This window comes from Bos grunniens, chromosome 7 (genome assembly GCF_055505025.1).
Source record: "Bos grunniens cultivar Pamir isolate PY7600 chromosome 7, Bosgru_T2T1.0, whole genome shotgun sequence".
Classification (NCBI taxonomy): Eukaryota; Metazoa; Chordata; class Mammalia; order Artiodactyla; family Bovidae; genus Bos; species Bos grunniens.
Genome location: NC_141171.1, coordinates 16,821,268 through 16,834,130, shown reverse-complemented (window position 1 = coordinate 16,834,130; position 12,863 = coordinate 16,821,268). Strand labels below are relative to the sequence as shown.

The window sequence follows — 12,863 nt, the reverse complement described above, 5'->3', positions numbered from 1 at the left end:
GCTGTGCTGGGGGCGCCCCCAGGAGGGAGCATTTCCCAGTTGGAAAGTTGGGGTGTGTGCTTTAGGACTTGGCATTCACAGTATGTTACAGTTGTGGCAGAAGAACCCCTGCCTGAATGCCCCTGACTTCCGTCTGCTTGTTTACATGGGGCCCACGATGTCTCTTCCCAGTCAGAACAGAGCGTGGGATTCTATTAGTAGGCCCCAAGGGGACACCACTTCTGGCAGTAGAACTTGTCATTGCTGCCCCTGCCTGGTATGCCTGAGTCCCCCACACCCCTCCTTGGCCCCCACCCTGGGCCCATCCTGGGGACTATCGATGGGACCCTGTGGGACATGGGAGCCAACTTGGGGGTGTTCCTTACACTCACTTAGCCGGTAGTCCAGGGCCCTGGGCTCTTCTGCTCTGATAACTGTCATTCACCACCTGGTAAAGGCCTCAGGACAGCCTGTGACTGGCCGTGGAGAGTGAGAACGTCCAGGGTAGGGCTGTCTGCCACAACCTCCTCTCCAGGGTGCTCCCCCACTCGCCCTCAGCTGTCACCTCCACACTGCGACCTCCACCCTTGACCCCAGGAGAAAGAGCTGGTTCTCTTCATGGCTCCACATTGCTTCACCCCAGCCCCACCTCATTTCTCCATTTCTTCAAGGGACCAGCCCCTGTCATTCCTCCCAGGCCCAGAATGTGGGCAGAAGGAGGGTAGAAGGTGACTGAGCCCACTCCCACCTGGTTTGTTCAGGTCTCACCCTCATGCCAGGCTGACCTGGCCCTGCCTTCAGCAGTTGGGCCTGGGATTCAGGCAGCCATGTTCTTGTTCCTTCAAGGGCTGGGGCAGCAGCAGAATCGGGGGCTTGCCTTCAGGAGGCCCTGTCCAGGGACCCAAGGCAGCTGAAGGCAATGATGAACATACCCAAGGCAGGGAGCCTATGGGTGGGTGTCAGCACTGCTGAGGGCCCTCAGAGTCAAGTGAGGCCAGACTTTTCCCAGAAAACTTAGAATATCCAAGAGGTGAGTGAGGTGTTGGCGGCAGGAAAGAGCCACCAGGGGGCAGCTGGGTTACTCAGACTCCACGTCCTTCGGAGACTCAGGAGGCTGAGTCAGGCACTGAGCAAATGGATTAGATCAGGCCAAGCTGGGAAGGTGACCTGTGAAGGCCTGGCGTGGGTATGAGGCCGGATGGCCGGCAGGCCACGGGAGGGAGCACCCTGGGGCAAGGGAGAATTCCTAACTGTCCGCCCACCCCTCAGCATGCCGTGCACCGGCACTGTGGTGGGCCCCGGACCTCCACAGTAACAGAGGATAAAACGTGGCTTCCTTTTAAAAAAGAGGTCTGGGGCATTTCTCCGGGATGTTGTGCCAAAGTGTCTTATTGCGCAGAGGCTTCATTGTTTCTTCAACTCAGAAGAAAGTTTGAAACCTTAATCTTTTATTAGTCATTGTTTGTTTTAATTTGTTCATGTTTCCATATTTAGGTTTAATTTTTGTTTCTCTCATTAGCCAAGCATCCAGTTTAAACCACAGTAGGCTGACTGACTTGACTTTTGCTTTTCAGTTTTAAAGCTCCTTGCATTTTTTTCCCCCTAACTCCATTTTTGTTGGTTTGTTAAAAAGGTTTGTCCAGAGGGGTTGCGTTTATCCGGTTTGACAAACGGTCGGAGGCAGAAGAGGCAATTACCAGTTTCAATGGTCATAAACCCCCAGGTTCCTCCGAGCCCATTACAGTGAAGTTCGCAGCCAATCCCAACCAGAACAAAAACGTGGCGCTGCTCTCCCAGCTGTACCACTCACCAGCTAGACGGTTCGGAGGCCCCGTCCACCACCAGGCGCAGAGATTCAGGTGGGTCAGGAGGGTGCACTCTTCCTGCCACGGCCACACGTGCCGCATCCAGCTGCTCGCAGCCTGCTGGGCAGGCACTCCCGGGCTGCAGGAACTGCTGCACACTGGGCTGATCGTGTCCTGTCTCTGTGTCCCCTGCCCGCCTCAGAGGGCTATCTGTGTGGAGCCGTGTGTTTCCATCTGAGTATGTCTCTAATGGGAGTAAAAAAGGTGGCACAGCTCCAGCTAGCTCCCAGCGCCTGGCACTGCAGCCTGCAGTTCCTCAGGACAGGCAAGCGGACCGCAATACGGAGGAGCATCCTGTATCTGGGGAGGAAGGTGTAGCCTGAGTTCACTGGAAGGCTGCTCTCCTTCCAGAGTTCTAAACAGGTTTTAGACTTTTGATGAGCAGCCCAAGGGCAAACCTTTCTTGTCCACCTCCTTGTGGAGTCATTTGGTGTCTAAATATTACTAATTCTGCTGTTGAAAAGCCCCGTCCTAGAGGTGGACTGTTTACCCGCCTTCCTTAGCCTTTCCACATAAAACAGTTCTAGTCGCCAGGATGTAGTAGAGCAGAGACGAGTAGAGCTGGTGACTTGGACTCTGAAATCAGCTGTATTACTACCTCATGAACAACAGAGAGGCCCACAAGCTGGCCTGTCTTCGTTGGCTTTTCAGGTTTAAAGGCACAGCTGGGGAAGTGGACAGAGGTGAGCTTGATCCAGTTTGAAAGTCAGATAGCGCAATCAGTGTCACTGTGGATCTGGTGGAGGGTGTAGATGGCCAAGTTCAGGAAGTTACCTGTGAACTCTGGAAAACCAGAGAGCTCGGGGGAGAAGAGAAAGGGAGACACGAATTCAGGAAGGGCCAGGCAGGAGAGTGACCATGACCTCCAGGGACAGACAAAAGGAAAGAGCAAAGAGGGGAGGTAAGAATAAGAGGGAGGAAGACCCAGAAGAGGAGAGAGTTTGCAGAAGGGCCCCCAGATCTAGGATCGGATGGGTCAGTCTACCTCTGTACCATCAGAGGTAAGAACGGGGGCAGTTCACGAGAGTTGAGATGGTCAGCTACCACTAGCAGGAGACTCGGGAGTGAATGAGAATGAACTACACTGTCAACAAGACAGCGCAGTCTGTCTTTTTGAACAGCCTTGGATCGTTTTCAGTTTAACGGATACGTCAAGGTTTAGTGAACCACTATCATAACTTGGGTCCACATCCTACAAAAGTTAGAGGAAACGAGGTTCGTTTAAAACTCAGACCTCTTTCCAGTTCTCACTGAAAAGCAACTTACACAGGCACTCTGGGGCCCTTACCCACCCCCATTTCAGTGATTCTGTGGTCTCACCACTAACAAATCATTTAACCAACTCAGACATCCGGTGTGTCTGTTTAACGTCATTCCCGCAAATTCAAAATCACGGCCCACGGCACGCCTTGATTCTTCATCAGTGGTCACCGTTCTGTCAGTGGGCTGCACCCCAGGGGGCTGGCCACTCTTCTCCAGAGTCTGTCCAGGGAGTGAATCTGTTCAGTGGCACTCGAAGGCACCCTGCTCACCCCTGGGTCAGACCCACACCTCAAACTTGATTGCGTTTTGGAGCAGGTAGTACTTTTCCAATTGCATTGTGGGGCTTCAGAGATGCTGTGTCATGCTCAAGGTTTCTCAACTGGTCCTCTGACAGTTAACTTTTGTGTTTTTGAAACATCTCAAGGGCCACATGGCTTCAGTAGCAATTTTGTCATCTTCCTTCATCGTTACTGCCACGGCCATGATTTGTAGGCTTATTTTTATATGACTAAAAGTGTTTCTTTAGAAAGGGGGCCCCAGGGGCTTCCCTGGAAGTCCAGTGGCTAAGACTGCCTTCCAAGGCAGGGGCCATGGGTTCGATCCCTGGTCAGGGGACTAAAGTCCCACATACTATGGGGTGCAGCCAAAAATTTTTTTTAGAAACTGGGTGGTCTCACATTTTTGGTAAAGCTTGGTGGACTTGCAGTCCACAGCCCAGGCCCTTCTGGGGTGTTATGAGCCAGCAGTGGAAGGTTGTCCAGAGCTGTGCTCTGCTGCAGTGGCCTTCATGGGTGTATGCTGTATGCAGACACTGCTTGGCTGTGAACCCTTGGAGAGGGAGGGTCCTGACGAGGTGGGGGGTACAAAATTCAGAGAAACAAGAAGATTCAGCCCTCCCCCACCCCAGGCAAACACACATACATACACAGACGTATAGGATAAGGAAGGGTTTCCCTAGAGGGAGCTGGGAGTGTAACAGTACCTAGGAGGATGTAGAGAAGTTCCCATCTTTTAAAATGTGGGAAGTACAGGTGTGACTAAACAGGACCCCCCTCCCCAGAGTGGGAGGGGTGGAGGGAACAGCTGGTCAGAGGCCACTACAGGCCCCCTCAATGGGGGAGGCGGGTTGAGGCTCTGACCCACTCCGGGCAGCCAGTGTCTCCTCAGATCCCATTCCCTATGGAGCAAGGAGCCCGTGCCCTCCCTCTGACACTGTATTGACTTCCGCTCAGTGAAAAACTCTGATGGTGCCCGAGGTGGGGGGCTGCCAGCCCAAGCGCCCCCATGGGCCACGTGTCCACGCGCGGGCCCACCTTGACCCTGACCTGAACGCTGTGCTCTCTGTTTGCTAGGTTCTCCCCCATGGGTGTAGATCACATGAGTGGGCTTTCTGGTGTCAATGTCCCGGGCAACGCTTCTTCGGGCTGGTGCATCTTCATCTACAACCTGGGCCAGGATGCCGATGAGGGGATCCTCTGGCAGATGTTCGGCCCGTTTGGCGCCGTTACCAATGTGAAAGTGATTCGCGACTTCAACACCAACAAGTGCAAAGGCTTTGGCTTTGTGACCATGACAAACTATGAAGAAGCTGCCATGGCCATAGCAAGTCTGAACGGCTACCGCCTGGGGGACAAAATCTTACAGGTTTCCTTCAAAACCAACAAGTCCCACAAATAACTCGCTTACGCTTTTTTTTTTTTTGTACGGAATAGATAATTAAGAGTGAAGAAGTTGAAACTTTTTTGTTAGTGTACAACTCATTTTGCGCCAATTTTCACAAGTGTTTGTCTTAGTCTAAATGAGAAGTGAAAAGGTTTTTATACTCTTGGGATGCAGCCGACATGTTCAAATGTTTGAAATCCCACAATGTTAGACCAATTTTAAGTTTCTTAAGTTATTTCCTTTAAAATATATATTAAACAGAAATCTAAATAGACTGCATTGACTAACCAGTCCCTCGGGATGGTGGTGAAACTGAAGCATGCTTTAACTTCCGAGACTGTCTAACACGCGTTTCATTCAATGTCTCCACAAACTGGATAGAAACCAACAAGCAAACAGAAATGATGTTTTAGTTTTAGTTCCTAAAGATGTTAGACAGATGCTGAGTGCGTGTTTTTCTCAACCGCTTCCACATTTTAAGCGATTTCTGCTTCGGTTGACAGGAAATTGCTTTCCCAAGCAGGTCCCATTGCCACCTGCTGCTCACTCAGCTGAGGGGCCCCGGCTGTGGCAGCGGGCCAGTCTGCCGTGGGCCACCGGCGGGAGGGGGACCGCACGCCGGGCCGGGCCAGGCCCTGCGGAGGACACGAGGGGTCTCCTACGCCCAGGCGCCAATGGGAACGGACCAAAGAGTTTCAGGGGAACTCCAGTGTATTCCAGAGTCAGATCTCAGCTGCAGGCACGCCTCAAGATGCCTTGCTCCTCCGACACCCCGAATTCCTGTCCACACGTTGCATGCACAGTGCCCCCACAACAGCGGATACTGTCGACCCCTGTCTTCGCTCCAGTTTCCGAGCGCATTGACCACAGCTCCAATGCGTCAGATAGCTCTATTTTTTAACGACACAGAAACATTTGAGCATTGTATTTCTTGCATCCCTTCTCGTGAGCGCTAGGCTTTTTTCTATTTTAGTCGGGTTTTGTTTTGAAACTTTGCTCTCCTGTGAACACTCAACAGAAAAGTACTTACTTCCTGACAGTTACCTATTAACAAAAAAAACAAACAACAACAACAAAAAAACACCCTTTGATTTGTAGTTTTAAAGATTAACCCTCAAAGTTCTCTTCATAACTGCCTTGACGTTTTGGGTTGTTCTGTTAATTTTCTTTTGCTTTTTTGTGTTTTTTGTTTGTTTTTACTTTTGCATTTAAGACCATTAAATTTGATTTTGTTTTGCTCGAATTTTGTTTTGTTTTTTATTTTACCTTTTCTTTCTTTTTGGCTAGGTAAGGTTCAGACAGCCCAGCATTCAGGGAGGATTCGTAAAATTTTAAGCAACAAATATACTTGCCTCAAGACAAAGCATTTCCGGATCTGTGATGTTAGGATTGCGCCCGCACAGGTGGAGTTTTTTCCCAAACGGGGAGTGGGCAGGGAGAGTCCGAGAGAGGGCCTGAGAGGTAAACAGGCAGGGCCCCAGGCTCCGGGCAACTCCTCAGGAGCGTGATGTGATTTTTTTTATAAATAACCAGTGTATGAGAGAGTCAAAACCACCATAATTTAGTACCAGCGGTTTTTAACCTTGACACGAGAGACTAATAAAGCATGTGAACGATAGGCTGTTTTTTAGTTATCGATATCATGGAATTGCGGCTTTATTTATTTATTTATTTATTTAAGTGGAAGTCACTGGGCTGTAGGCACAGCCTTCCGCAGAGTGGGTCAGTGTTCTGAAACACCACCCCACTCCCGCCCTCGACCATTTGAGGCTGCCCGTCCCCCCATCCCTTCCCTCATGCTTTACTGAGGGACTGCCAGCCGCTTACCTGAGCCTCCCCAGTTTACCATGCAGCCCTCTTCTTACCCCACAAAGGGCCAAGTTCATCCCTTGAGGTCTTGTCTCACAAGTTGGCCAAGTGCCACGGAGGGCCTCCTCCCTCCTGTAGGATCTTCCAGATTCTAAGTCCAAGCCAGCTTACATGCCTCCTCCTGGATCCAAGGCCCATTTGCCCGGACTTGACATGAAGAGGGTCCCCACTGTGTGTACCCCAGAGCACTCCACACCCCAGGCCTGGGATGCTCTCCTAGAAAAATATACCATGCAGGTGGTGCCAGCCTCGGGCTAACATCTTCTCAGAGCAGGTGAGGCTCCCCGTCCTCAGGGTGGCCCTTAGGCCTCCTCGCTGACACAGCCTGCCAGCCCACGCTGGCATGCAGTCTCCTACGAGAACTCTGTCAGAGGCCTGCACTGCGGAGCGACAGGCTCACAGCCAGCACCATAGCCCGTCCCCTCGTCCCCTCTGTTTTATTGGGATCACATTGGTTTTCCTGATGGTAGCACACATGAGATGGAAACGTGAAGCGCATACGGACCTCTGCGAGTTGCCCAGAGTATCTCAGTAAATGTCTCGTTTTACGCGGTCCCCACTCTGAACAGCCTTCTGGCTAAAAACCCTCATGTGTTTCTTTGGGAGTTTTAATTTGCGAGCGTGCAGGAGGATACTGCCTTTGACACGTTCTACTTCCGAAAAGTAATCGTCACTGCCACGGAAGTCCCAGATGCTGGCCCTGTGTCCGAAAAATTCATTACATCGCTAAGCTTGTTTGCAAAAGGAAGACCTCATTTTTTTTTTTTCAAGTCACAATCTGAAAGAAACCATGTTTAAAAAAAAATTTTTTTAACCTAGATCAGTCATATTTGTATCTTGTGAAACGAATGCTCTCCTTTTCTTTAAGAATTTTGCTGAAAAAGAATTGAGGATAAGATGATGTTAATTTATGAAAACTTTGGTTTGGCACATAAATACCAAAGAGACTCTGACTGAATTCTCTTGGCCTGTGTGACTGGCCCTCCTAGTTGTTCACTCAGCAGCTGCACCTCTGTGTACCTGGTTCCAGTCAAATAATCCACTCTTTACCCCTCAGCTCTGCCTTTCTTCAGCTTTTCAATGTCATACGCCAAGCTGTGGTTTTCTGCGCTGGCTGTGCCTCTGGTCACACATCCCGTGACTGCGACATCCTCCCCCACTGCCCCCCCCCTCTTGCCAGAATAGCCAAAGGCTGGGCTTTCTCAGCCGGCGGCACCTTCCTTGTTCCCCCAAGGTGAGTCTTTCCCTCGCCAAGGGCAGCTGCCTTAACCTCCGAGAGTCTGCGCTTGGCGTTAGTGCTGGAAACCCACCTTCCAGGCTCTGAACCTCGCTGCTGTAGGGAGCCGGTCCTTGTGAGCTGGCAGCTGTGGTGGGGAAGCCCTGCTGGATCAGACAGACGTGAGAAGCCTGAGACAGCCATTGGCAATAACTTAGCCAGTTGGCCTCCAGACTAGGGCCGTGGACTGACCCCAGTCTGCCGTTGGCCTTGAAAATCAGAGTTAATGTCCCCCTGGCTGTCCCATTTTGCATCCATCCCTGCCTGACACAACTTCCCTGTGCTTTCCACAGCCGTCCTGGGCTGGATCACAGAGAATGAGACCAAGCCACCAAGGGCCCCTCTTCCCACCCCACGACCCCCACCCCAGCCCTCCTCCATCTGAAATCCCTCCCATCTTCCCAGGACCCACGGTACCTCCTGGGACCTGAGGCAGCACCTCAGGAAACACCTGCTGCTCATCAGATTCCCAGGCCCAGCCCTCACCCCAAGTCCTGAGAGCCCTCCGCTGAGTGGCAGCGGGAACTGACGCTTTCTTGCAACGGCGGTAGGACCCCCAGCAGGGGTCACATTTCCACGCCTTTTGAGTTTGCCTCTGACTTCTTAACGATTGTATTTTCCCACAACCTTTTGGTGACAAGAGTCAGTTTTCTGCTTGGTCGTTAAATAACTTAACTCCTCGTAAGTCCCCGTGAGGACTGAAGTTAGGCTGACCGGTGGTCTGCAGCGACCCGGGAGGACTGTGTTTCACTTCTGCCAGGAGAGAAGGCTTGTCCGTTGGTCGGGGCCACGTCTTTACTGTGTAACGTTCCGTGTATAGTGACTTGCTCTGGGCCGGTGGGGGGCACTTTCCCAAGTGGTTCCCACGTTGTACAGTAGATGGGTAGACCTTTTGTATATTAGTATGTTTTAAGTTATTGGTTTGTTTTATATAAAATAATTTATTTTTCAGGTACCATTTTTCATTTTAACTTTGTTTTTACATGGGTTTGTTTTCAATAAAGTGTGACACTGCTGTCCAAAAGCCAACAATAAAATGAATCCCATTGTGTTCTTTGGAGATTGCTTATGTAACTAGCTTTTTTTTTTCTTTTCTTTTTCTTTTTTTTCTTTCTTTTTTTTTATTTTCAGGGAAAAAAAATGTCCTCCTCAGTTTTCCATCCCCCCAGTTTGCCTTTTTATCCTTGTGAATAAATGTTCTTTAGTGTTTTAGGAGGAAAAAGCAAACCTAGATTTTGATAATCCAGAAGACTTCAGATTAATAAAGAAACTTTGAAAGAAGACCATTTTTCAAAATTTTAGTGAAGTGTGAATATTTTTTGTCAATGGCTTTCTCAAAGAGAATGAAACTTTTGCACCATTTTCAGAGTTTTTATAGAGATGCCAAATTGATATATTTACATGTAATGAAAACATGAAAAAGTTTTATTAAACAATTGTTCATAGCTGTGTAGACATTTTAATTCAGTTTTCAAAGCTCTCAGAGTGTATTTTTGGAGTACGGAGTGCTCACAGTGTGGGGCCTTACGATTCCAAAACAACGCGATTGTCCGAATACATAGTCCTTCCCGCAGGTATCAGGTTTGTGTTAATCTCTGTATGTTAACTATGACTGGAATTCTGTGATATTTTGGTAATAAATGAAGTGGGATCGTGGAGACGTGGTGGTGTGGGGGTGACGGTGTGTGCCTTGTAAAGCAGCCATCGCCGAGTGAAGCGCCAGTGATAGCTGCCGGTGACTCCCTGCTTCCTAGTTCAGAGGCTGCCCCTCACCAGGCTCTGTGCTCGGGGAGGCAGGGAGCCCTCGGGACAGCCAGCCCCAGGGATGACTCTAGGATGTATCCTGTGCCCAGCTCCCTTGCCACACACCACTCTGCCTAGATGCCACCCCCCCACCCCCACCCCCGCCCCCCCCACACGAATCAGCTCCCTCCCCTTGGAGACCTAGAGACCTCTCCCTTCTCCAGGCTCAAAGATTTGTGAGCCCCCTGTCTTGTCCCTGAGTATTGCCTATCCATCTGAGCCTCTGGCCATTCCGAATGTCTTCTGACACTTATCCCCTCGGGGGAGGGCAGGTGAGTTCTGACTCCCCTAGAGGCAGGACGATGTGTCAGGGTCTCAGGGTCAGGGTCTCAGGTTCGCATCCTGACTCCACGCTGTCCTCAGTAGGCAAGTCCTTGACTCTCCTCCCCCAGCCTCAGCATCCCCAGCTGTGAAATGGGGTCCATAGGATCCTCGTGGAAAGGAAAACAAATCAAGTAGGTACCGCAGTCACCACAGCTGCTCTGAATCCAGGGGCAACGCTGGGGTGGGCAGAGAGAGCAGCCCCCACCTGACCCTACCCCTGGCTCCCCCACGCTCAGTGGGCTCAGCTAAAAGCCTTATGTACTTCTCCAACACTTACGGGGCCTCTTCTGAAGTCATTGGGTTTCCTTTTGTGAGTGTGTGTGTGTGTCTTATGGTCCTGCATTGCGCTCCCTCGGAATACCCAACCCGTGTCCCTCCCGGATGGTAGAGGCAGGTCGGCACCACCTGGGGAAGGGGGCCGGGCTCTGGCTGGAGGTGACTCTAGGGGTATCCCTGGGATGTCCTGGGGCCTCCAGCAGCTCCTGCGGCATCACTGTGCCCCAAAGAGGAGGGGTCTGTGTGTCAGCCTTTCCTGGCCAATTGCAGACCTTGGTGTGCATCCCCTTCCCCAAGGGGTCTTAAAAAGCAGATTTGAGGACTCCTGGCACTCTGCTGGTCAGTGGTTAGGACGCTGCAAGTCCACTGCAGGGGCCATGGGTTTGATCCCTGGTGGGGGAACTAAGATCCCACATGCCTAGAGGTGCAGCCAAAGAAGTGGGGGGAAAGGCAGACTGCTTCGGCAGTTCTGACGCCCACTTAGAAGCCAGAGAGGCACTGTAAGTGGGGGTGTGCTGTAACACAGCCCCTCTGCCCCCACCTCCACGTCGTGCCCGGGACAGCCTCCCTGACTCCAGAATTCAGAGCTAAGAGGTTGAGACCGAGTTTGAAGTGGGGGCCTCCTGCCCGGGGCCAGTGGGTGGGGGCTGTCTTCACAGTTCCGTTCAAGGTTAAGGCTCTGAGGGCCTATGCCTGCATCCCTTCATCTCTATGTCTTGTTTCACCTCCATGCTTTCCTAGCTCATTTGGAAAGGATTTTCAGAAGAGAAAAAAAACCATAGACAACAGTGTTGTCCTGGAGAACCTAGTGATTGGAGTCTATCACTGGAGATTAGTGTCCTGGAGTCTAGTGATAGGAAGGACCAAGTTGTGCCATGAGGGTGGTTTTCACTGCAGAGTGGGAGGCACTGGGGCAGCAACCCTGGCCCCTTGCCCTCTGCCCCCAGCCTGGAGCCCACTCAGAGTAGGACAGGTAGGGATGATGTGGAGCTGCGAGCCCTGAGCTCTGGGAAGCCACACACAAGTCCCACAGTAGAATTCAAGCCGGCCCTGGAGCACGCCTCCCCAGCGAATGCCTTGCTTTCCCCATCCAGGGCTCCAAAAGCACAGACCGAAGCCCCCCACCATCCTGTGTGTGGGCGGTGTTGAGTGCTGGGGTGAGGGGGACCTCAGGGAGGTAGGAGGTGCTGGTGGACATGCTACCTGTTAGCTGTTAGTGTGCTGTTCACCTTAGAGTCCTTCACGGCACCATGAGGAAGTTGTTGGTATTGTCCCCGTAGTCCTTTAAAGGTGATTCCCTGAAGCCCAGCCAATTGGGAAAACGGACACCATTCAGTGCTGGTGAACTTTTTTCCCCCACCAGTTTGATAACGGAGCATCCTGGGTTTAGACCACCCGTTCCCTCTGTGCATCTGGGTTGTCTGTCTTGGGGTTCAGCCAGGACAGGAAGTTGGGGATGCGGAGGGGACACAAGGCCTCCCGCAGGAGGGACATTCTGCCTGTGTAACCACACGGGGGTAGGAAGGGGCTCAGGTACCCATGGGCACATGCCGGGGCCTAGACCCAACCCCCAGCTCTCCTGGGGATCTTTCAAGTCACCCCAGACAGTTGAGGGAGGGAATTCCCATATTGTGAGCACACAGCCAGCCCCTCTGCACCTGGAGCTCCAGGAACAGTGTCCCTCTGAGACCCCAAGGGCTTCTAACCTCCACCAAACTGGGGACAGAATTTGCAGAGCCTCTGATTCAGAAAAGTACCAAGAACTTCAAGTCGTTGACCTCAGAACACTAAACCGAGCACAGTGGGGCTCTCTGAGTGTGGGGTCCTGTGTGGGCATGGGTCCATGTCCTGACACCCTTTCTGTTTAGGAGCTTTCTGGTTAACTTTGGCCTTCCTGTAGACTCTGAAACCTCAAAATTCACCTTCGCTTTGTTCCAAGGACCAGCTTCTGTCCCATTGGTTTTCTCAAAGTTGAAAGATTTGGGGACTTCCCTCGTGGTCCAGTGGTTAAGATTCCACGCTTACAAGGCAGGGGGTATGGATTCCACTCCTGATTGGGAAACTAAGATCCCACATGCTGCACAGCCAAAATCAATGTTTTAAAAGTTGAAGGATTTGGTTGAGTCCTAGAAGACACTGCAGCTCAAAGAGCCTCAGGGTGGCTGTCAGGGAGAGGGGCCAGGGCTCGAGGCAGGCCACTGGAGGGTCCTTTCCTGCTCAAGGGACCCTGGACAGGAGGTGGGGGTGGGCACAGGGCAGGGGAAGTGGTCTGGTGGCACATACATGAACCCCCTCCTCTCTCTGGCAAGTGAAGCCTCATGGCAAACTCTGGCAGGTCAACCGTGTGAACCACCCACTGCCCGACCCACACCAAGCAGCCAACCCCTGGGAGCACCAAGAGACGGGGCAGAACAAGTCCCCAGAAGCAGTCTGCGGTGGTGGAGCTCCAGGACCACCAGGGCCCCACAGGAGAGACTCCAGGGACTCCAAAACTAAAACCAGTCCTGATTTACAAATAAATACATGTGAGCTTTCTCTTTCCTCCA

General features: G+C 51.7%; 1 protein-coding gene across 1 annotated transcript in view; it reads left to right on the top strand.

Moving 5' to 3' along the window:
* Positions 1-6,012, top strand: part of ELAVL1 (ELAV like RNA binding protein 1) — a 37,170-nt gene extending 31,158 nt beyond the window's left edge. The window contains exons 5-6 of the mRNA XM_086409626.1: positions 1,613-1,838; positions 4,460-6,012. Of these exons, the coding sequence (XP_086265752.1) occupies positions 1,613-1,838; positions 4,460-4,784 (551 nt within the window). The 3' untranslated portion in view covers positions 4,785-6,012. The remainder of the gene's footprint in view (positions 1-1,612; positions 1,839-4,459) is intronic.
* Positions 6,013-12,863: the final 6,851 nt, after the last annotated feature.